Below are 8,356 nucleotides of genomic sequence, written 5' to 3'. Positions count from 1 at the left end.
TTGCGCACCCTGAAAGCGGCCAGATTCTTGTAGCACGACCAAGTCCCGGTCGCGGTCCCCTTCCACTTCTCCCACCAGATCGACACAGAGTGCAACAACGAGTAGACGCAGTTGACCCTCGAGCGATTACAAGTTTGGCCACTCCAGCGCATCCGCAGCGCTTGGTCACCCTTCCCGAAGGCACCGCCGTCTTCCCCTAATTCCACCCACCACCCGGCTCTGCCCTCACCACCCCCAAAACATACATCCACGATGGCCGTCTCGATACAGGACCGCACAGAGGAGTTTCGGTCCATTCTTGCCCAGGCGCAGCGACGGCAGGCGCAATCCAAGACGGGTGCGCAGCGGCAGTCACTCCTCACAGCACAAGAAAAGACGCAAGCAAATGGCAATCCTCAGCGCCAACGCTCAGAGTTTGCGCGCAATGCCGCCGAGGTGGCGCGAGGGGTTGCGAGCACCATGCAGAAATTGGAGCGCCTCTCACAACTCGCCAAGCGCAAAACGTTGTTCGATGACCGGCCCGTCGAGTTTGACGAGCTCACCTTCGTCATCAAGCAGGACATGACTGCTTTGTCTAGCCAGGTGCAGACTCTGCAGCAAATGAACATCAAGCAACACCCGAAAGTGAAACCCGGGGTTGATCAGGAAGGAGAGCACAACAGCAACGTGGTTTTGCTGTTGAAGGACAAGCTGCAGAATGTGGGAACCAACTTCAAGGACGTATTGGAGGTCAGGACCAAGAACATGCAGGCCTCGAGGTCACGGACAGAACAGTTTCTGTCATCTGCTGCGGCGCAATCACATAGCAGCCACGACCCCGGCAGAACCGATTCTCCTCTGTACCAGACACCCCAGCGAGGACGCTCGCCTGGAGGGTTTGGCAGGAACACGAACGCTGCCCAGCAAGACCTGCTCTCCCTTGAACCATCAGGATCGTCAGCGCTCACTCGAGGTGGCCCGCAATCAGACACACAGTTACTGTTAATGGAGGAGGCGCAACCGCAGAACGCTTATATCCAAGAGCGAGGGCGAGCGATAGAGTCGATAGAGTCTACCATCCAAGAGCTAGGAGGCATCTTCAGCCAACTGGCTCAAATGGTGTCGGAACAGGGCGAGCAAATTCAGCGGATAGACGCAAATACCGAGGATGTCGTAGATAATGTTGAGGGTGCTCAGCGAGAGCTGATGAAGTACTGGAGTCGGGTCCAAGGCAACAGGTGGCTTGTTGCGAAGATGTTTGGCGTGTTGATGATATGTATGTGTGCCGCAAACCCGCAACATTGGATATCTTGCTAACATGATACAGTCTTTCTACTATGGGTCCTTATTTCTGGGTAGATGTTCGTTTTTAGCTTCTTCAAGACCATTCGCATATTACTCGGCGTTTAGGGAGAAACGGGCGACGCATCAGCAGCAGCAGTCGGCCTGGCGATTCATGGAACGTGCAATTGTTGCACATGGCACTATATCTCTTTTTATGTATACATACGTCTCTGCCTTCGCTTCGCATCTATATCGTCACTACGGATATCGTACGAACCTTCCGTCTAGTCCCTTTAATAGATATTCTCTCCTTGCAGAGATGGATCCCTCGAGTAGCACCCCGCCACCAACTAGGTCCATCTGATACGTAGATCGATCTGCATCTGTGCACACAAACCGTTAGTTGCATACACTGAATCTTGGCTGCATATGCGGAGCACATCCGGCACTCGTTCGTCGCTTAGGTCGGTAGTACTTTGATGACACAAGGCTTGAAATAGACTCTATGTGTTCATGTACACGTCGCACTGTTGCGGTTCCTGTAGAGACTTTGCACTATCCCTTGCACGGATATCAGATGCGAATGCGAGCGCGCGGCTCCAAAAGTGCCAACGTGTCGAGATGAAAGGGCCAGCTAATCAAGTCACTTGATTCCTTCTCATATCAAACCCCTAGATTAGTGTGCCATTCACACGGTGTGGCAAGTGGCCACGAAATGTGATGAATAATTAAGGGGGGTTTCTGCCTGAATCCTGGGTCAGGGCAAGTGATAAACGGCGAGTCTGTCCTCCAGATGCCGTCTGTGACCGGTCCCTCGATCGATCGTCATGCCGAATACCGGAAGCTGTACGGTTACCCGCAGGGCAAGGCGGAAGGAAGGTTGGAAAGATATCAGAGTCGATTGCAGCAGGTTTCCGCCTCGTACAGGGCGGCTCTTGGGCCTGGAGGAAGGTGAAGACTGCCCGTTTTTGTGTGTTGCCTCAGGTCGACCCAACGCCTGCCAATGAGTCCGCCACTTTCCAGGAATTCTTGTAGAAGAAATGAAGCTGCGTTCCGGTCATTTCTATGACCCCTGTCGGTTTCGTCGCATGTCGAGATTGACTAGGAGAGCGGTGAGGTTACGGAGTGGAACGGAACTTCGGCCACCCTCGAGTCATCAGCGCGGGTATAGCTATGGTGGTACCATGGTCGACTGCAGCGCCAGTATGACGGCCAGTCTAGATGCCCACAATAAATCCGTATCGAGATTGAGGAACCGTGGGCGTGCGACCCTTTGAACAAGCACGGCTTAACCTCGGTCGGGAGGCTGCAGAGAGGGTGCCACTGCAGCCAGCCGCGGGACTGCAAGGGTGGGGAAAACGCAATGACATGTTTCGAAGGCAGCGCGCGTTGTTTCGATCCGGGCCAGCGAGATATGCGCAAATGGCGGGTAAGAATGTCCTATTTCATTAGCGAGCCAGACCAGGCGCCGGCAGGCAAGATGGGATGTGCGGCACTCTCATCAGCCAGCAGCAGATGATTAGAGTGGGCGTCTTCCATTTGTTAGCGCCCTTCAGACGTCAACCCAACCCAACCCTCACCGACACGCACTTGGACTTGACTTGACTTGACTTGACAGATTGACACCTGTTCCGCAATTGCTCCTGCTCCTGCTGCTCCTCTACGCCCGTCCAAGCAAGACTGTGCGCTGGCTGCCCAGTTCCAACGCGACTTCTGGCATTGACAAGAGACGACGCTCCCGCCCGCATGTCCAGGTCGGACTCCTCCTAGAGTCGCCACTACACACATCAACTTGATGCGCGCTCCGGCGCAATGCGTGAACACACAGGAGACGACCCTGTCGCTCTTGGCACAGCGCTCATCTTCGCCGATGCCGTCTATCTCTCGGAAGCGCTCAATCTCCCCGTGAACCAAAATGAAGACGACGTGGACGCCGAGCTGGCCTTGCTTGCTCGCGAATCGGGCATCCAGGACCCTTATCGATTTCTATGCCCAGTGCAAGACATCTCTAGAGCGCTGTCTACCCTGACTGTGGACAGCGATCATCGAAGCTCCATGTCGATCCATTCCCAGGAAACCCAGTCGACAAGCTTCACATCTGCACCCTCACGAACGTCCAGAGACCAAATTTACTCGCCTGACCGTTCACCAGCACAGAGGGTGCCTCCAAAGCTCGCGCGCACTTCTCTGTCTGTTGACAAGTATGATCAGGCCATGGAAGGGCAGGTGCCAGGCAGCCAGCAGAGGCATTCCACTTCGACCCTGTCTGTTGCACCGTCCACCCTCTCCAGTGCTTCTTCACTACAGAGTCGCGCGCCACGGAGGAAGCGCGGCTCAGGTCTATTTGCCATGTTTAGAAAAGATTCCAGGTACCATGACACACACTCGTCCTACGTCACATCACACTGACGCTCTATAGCTCCTGCACTTCACGGTCCCACCATGGACACCACAGCAAGTCTCGAGGCGACAAGCTTGAATGCGGCCACTCGCTTTCTGCGCTTGCTATTCGCATACATGTTCAGGAAGCGCTGCAGAGTGCGGCACGCACAGTACCGAATTGCTGTGGGAAGGCACTACCACGCACAGTACTGGAGGAAGTCTTGACAAAGGCAGAAACGGATCTCGTTTTGACTGGCGAAATGCAGTCGCCTGATGTTGGCTCTCCGCGCGACTCTGGCTATTGCGAAGATGGCATGTCGTCGGTCGATCTCCCCCGCCCGTTGGGAGACACCTCAACCACCCCGGTGACACCAAACACACCTGTCCAGCGTAGCAGGCACGAAGCAATCAACATCGATTCCGCGCTGGCGAATGAGGCGTTCAAGAGCTTCAAAGTCCAACAGAAGGAGCAGTTCGACCGGGTGGCAGCCTTCGAGTGTAATCAGCGAAAAGCGCTCTCAGCACACTATCAATGCTCGCTTAAATGGCTCACACTCCAACACGAAACTAGCAAGGGTGACAGAATGGAACAGGTAGGTCCCGGTTGCTATATGGCGCTTATTGTCAGCTTACTCATATCCTGCAGCATGCTACAGACCTCGAACACCTGGAGGAACTGCAGATCATTGCCGAACACGACCTCCGCAAGGCACAGAGCCAGGAGACGCAGAATGTAGCTACGGCGTTGAAGCACATGGAAGCTTATTGCCTAGGTACAAATGCAAATCACCCAGAGCATGCGCACGCCGTAAGTGAGGAAGACTTCAGAAAACTTGACCGGCAAAGAACGATACAGCAAAATCTACCGAGGAAACATGAGAATGCGATTAATGTGTTGAGGGCCAGGCAAGAAAGGGAAACGAAACGCAGATTACGGAAACAGGAGGAAGAGTTCGACCAAATGGACGAAACCCATGAGAAAGAAAAGGCTAAATGCGAAGCCGAGTACACCAAAGAAGCTGGAAAACTGGAGGGCATCATTGAAGTTCGGAGACGGAGGTTGTTGCAGAGATGGGATCTCCGATTCGAAATGTGGCGGCGAGACTGGGAAGAACAGCACAGCACCACTCTGCAAACGAAACTCGAGCATGAGAGTTGGCCACTCCAGAAGACGGAGACAGTTACCCCCATCTCCGAGTCGAGCTCGCTAGCTCAGTACGTCAAGGCCGCAGCATAAGCGGGCCATCTTTATTCCTTCGCCTCGCATCATCAAGCCTTTACGGACGAAACGCATTTCTCAATCGGCAGGCACCATAGATGCATAAGCGTATAACATCGGCGTCTTATTTCCTGGCGCATAGCATGGCGTACATGGAGTTTCCGCCACCACGCCATCTGGCATTCCTACTTTCTTCTTTCTCCTTGGCTTTCCAGCATACCTATCAGCGCGGCGCATTCTCTATAAAGACAACCCTTTGTTCTTTTTCTATCTCCTTTTTTTCACTTACCGGAGGCTTTACATCGTCTTATATACCCACCACGCATGTACGCGCGTTTCCCTTTCTACGGCGGTCGCGAGGAGCATACATGGTTCATCACTTGACTAGATATAAAGCGGCAGGCAGGTAGGGGGTAATTGCAGCAGATGTTGGTTGGATAGAGGGGGTGGGGGTATATTACACGCATGATGAGCATATGAAGGGTAACGAGGCTATAGTAGAGTTGTACTGTATCTACCGAATGAAACATCTATATATTTTCCACATCGCAATATCAATAGCACCCTGGGAAAGGACGGGCACTTTACATTTAACGAGGATGGACAAAGAGTATAAAATTGAGCTTGTAATATCATCTGGGTATATCGCTATTCTAGCATATTCGTGTACATCATTACTCATCCCTAACATGCTCATCCATGTTTTGTTCCCTCGTCATTACAAGACGGCCTTGGCTGAGAACAAAATCCACACTCAATGCCCAGCTTGATCGATATTGTACTGCTCCACCGGGGCAAGCATATCCCACTGCAGACCCTCCTGCGCATCCGTCGCAGGCGCCAGATCGCCCAAGCCCATAGCCATATCCATCTCAGCGTCTTCGTCGAGCAAGGCAACTTGGAGGTGATCGAATTGCTGGTCAAAGTAGCCAAAATGGGGGTCGATGGACTTTGGTTGCCCATCGAGATGGGACATTGTCGGAATACCACCGTCAGTGAAGTAAGGGGCCGGAGTCTGCGGCATACTTGGCTCCGTCGACTCAAACATGTTCATCGACTCGTCGAGGCCACCAATCCAGAATTGGCCACCAGTCATCGCGTCGCGCTCTTGAATCATTTCCTCTACATACTCCTCTGGGATGTAGTGCGCAGCGCGGAGATGGCGGCGCAGATCGCGGTCTAGGTAGAAGCGGTACTCGCAGGCCTTGACCAAACAGGGAACCTCTCTGCCTCTGTCGTATCCCACGCCAGTGAGTAGAGTAAGCATCGAAGGATCCGGCTTCTTTTTTGACTTTGCTGCTTTTCGGAGCTGCTTGCGGTTGCCCAGCCCCAGGTGGTGTGTTCGGACGTGCTGATCGAGAGACGACTTGGCCTTGAAAGCTGCCCCGCAAGCATTTTCGCCATTCCAGGCCTTGAGGTCTTCATGCTTGGACTCCTGAAGAGCGTCCGCGGCACAGAAGAATTTAGACTGCTTGTCATGAACGGTCTGTATGTGGACACTAAGGTTGTGTTTGCGATTAAAAACGCTATCGCAATCTGGCTTCGGGCACGGGAATCGCGGTTGTTCTGCTGGATCGGCGTGAACGGTGTCGAAATGGGCCCTAAGCGCGGATGTATTCTTGAAATTCAGGCCACACTCAGAGCAAATGGGTGGGTGATGTTCCTCGGTATGTGCCACGAGCTCCTCGTTGGTTGCAAAAGACAGCGGCTGTGTTGGTATCGTGATCGTGTGGCCAGACTCAGTCTGCATAATTTCCGTCTCAGCACCTGGTGGGATGCAAAGCATGCAGAAATGGCCCTCCTCTTGTCCGTCGGAATGCACCTTGTCCATGTGCCGCTGCAACGCGCCCTCAGTCTGGAAACCACTTGTGCATCTCTCTCCCGTCTCTACGTCGACAGAGGTACACGAATACGGCTTTACTTCCTGGTGCTGACTCTTGATATGTGCGTCCAAAGCCTTCTGTTTTCTGAACGCCTCGTTACAGGGAGGATAGTCGGTGCAGTAGAACTTGGACTCGTGGACGTCCTTGTGTCGCTGGAGCCGGCCGTTCGAAGTGAAGCTCTTCCCGCATCCACTCCAGTCGCAGATGTAAGTTCGTTCGGCGACCGGGTCGCTATGGGCATTCTTTAGATGTCGCTGGAGGTGATCTTTGCGAGGGAATGTCTTGTCACAGCCTGGTTCGGTGCAAGCAAATGGTCGTTCCTTGTTATGGCTTCGCATGTGAGACTCGAGACGACATGGGCGGTTGAAGCGCTGTGCGCAGCCTTGGACTGGGCAGACATAGTTCCACTGTCGGCGGGCCTCGCTCTCTGCTCTTCGTTCACCCGTGTCGGTATAGTTGACCTTGTAGTCACCCGAACCATCCGACACGCAGTCCACGTCGGGAGTCTCATCGGCAGCATCTGAGGGTGGAGGTCAGATTGATTGAAAACGTCATGGCGGTGAGAACAGCATACCTATTCGAGACTTCTTCTGCGGCACAGCGCCGCCATCGCCCAACGACTTGCGTTTCAAAGCCATCGCGGTACATCAAGCTCTGGGTTGACAAGAGGCGCATGTCCAAGGGTAGCGGGTCGCAACTTGACACCCACTTTAATTTTTGCGCCAAGATTCCGCCTGCCAAGCCCTGGGGCGGCCGGATCCCTGTTGAAGCTTTGGCTTTTTTGTTCGCGATTCTTCTTTGACTTCGCGCTGCAAACCAGAACGCCTGTCCCCAGTTAACAGTCGAACCTCCCATACCGACTCTGCGGCCTGATCTACATCCCAGACACACACACACACACGCACGTTTACCGACCGCCATCATGTCTGACTACGGTGGAGACGACGGTTACGGGGATGGTGGCTACGAGTACGTATATGTATATAGTCTACCTTGTTCTTCTAGCACAGCGCATGCGCATCGTTTGGGTATTAGCACAAGGTCCTGCAGCAGCAACTGACTTGAACAGTGAGCCTGCCATCGAATTCGACGAAGAGGCTGAGCCCGATATCCTCGACGACGACGCGGACGAAGCTGGCGGGGGCGAAGACCCAGACGCAGTGGATCCAAACGACGATGTAGTCGTCGTGGCAGGCGATGCTAGTGCAGCGGCCTCCGCAAAAGAAAAAGCGAACAACACAGTCGAGAGCGAAAAGTCCAAGAGAGTCGACAACGACAAGCGCACAACAACGCCATACATGACCAAATACGAGCGAGCGCGTGTACTGGGTACAAGAGCGCTGCAGATAAGGTGAATAGGACAACGCGAGACCACGCAGACTTAAGCTGATAGTACTTCTAGTGGTAACGCTCCGGTGCTGATAGACGTCGAAGGCATGACAGATCCTCTCCAGATCGCTGCCAAGGAACTGCAAGAGAAGAAGATCCCGCTTGTGGTGCGGCGGTATCTGCCTGACGGATACTACGAGGATTGGACGTGCGAAGAGCTTTTGACATGAACGAGTTTGATTGGCTGCATTGGGCTGGAGTTTATGTTTATGGGTGGAAA

At 53.7% G+C, this 8,356-nt stretch overlaps 4 protein-coding genes across 4 annotated transcripts; 3 read left to right on the top strand and 1 right to left on the bottom strand.

The window, feature by feature from the left end:
• Positions 1 to 252: 252 nt before the first annotated feature.
• On the top strand, positions 253 to 1,338 carry K460DRAFT_380212 (t-SNARE; the record flags this gene model as incomplete). The annotated part of the gene is made up of 2 exons (XM_040935243.1): positions 253 to 1,255; positions 1,307 to 1,338. The coding sequence occupies 2 exons, from the start codon at positions 253 to 255 to the stop codon at positions 1,336 to 1,338; spliced, it is 1,035 nt and encodes a 344-aa protein (XP_040784917.1).
• A 1,737-nt stretch (positions 1,339 to 3,075) lies between these two features.
• Positions 3,076 to 4,882, top strand: K460DRAFT_358972 (uncharacterized protein; the record flags this gene model as incomplete). Its single annotated transcript, XM_040932154.1, has 3 exons — positions 3,076 to 3,632; positions 3,683 to 4,238; positions 4,292 to 4,882. The coding sequence occupies 3 exons, from the start codon at positions 3,076 to 3,078 to the stop codon at positions 4,880 to 4,882; spliced, it is 1,704 nt and encodes a 567-aa protein (XP_040784916.1).
• Positions 4,883 to 5,618: 736 nt separating this feature from the next.
• Positions 5,619 to 7,385, bottom strand: K460DRAFT_398360 (uncharacterized protein; the record flags this gene model as incomplete). Its single annotated transcript, XM_040936201.1, has 2 exons — positions 5,619 to 7,267; positions 7,322 to 7,385. 2 exons carry the CDS (start codon positions 7,383 to 7,385, stop codon positions 5,619 to 5,621), a joined length of 1,713 nt encoding a protein of 570 aa, XP_040784915.1.
• A 375-nt stretch (positions 7,386 to 7,760) lies between these two features.
• K460DRAFT_292833 (RNA polymerase Rpb6) lies at positions 7,761 to 8,306 on the top strand (the record flags this gene model as incomplete). The annotated part of the gene is made up of 2 exons (XM_040929375.1): positions 7,761 to 8,098; positions 8,150 to 8,306. 2 exons carry the CDS (start codon positions 7,761 to 7,763, stop codon positions 8,304 to 8,306), a joined length of 495 nt encoding a protein of 164 aa, XP_040784914.1.
• Positions 8,307 to 8,356: the final 50 nt, after the last annotated feature.

Source organism: Cucurbitaria berberidis (assembly GCF_010015615.1).
Source record: "Cucurbitaria berberidis CBS 394.84 unplaced genomic scaffold K460scaffold_5, whole genome shotgun sequence".
Lineage (NCBI taxonomy): Eukaryota > Fungi > Ascomycota > Dothideomycetes > Pleosporales > Cucurbitariaceae > Cucurbitaria > Cucurbitaria berberidis.
This window is presented reverse-complemented; position numbering and strand designations above follow the sequence as displayed.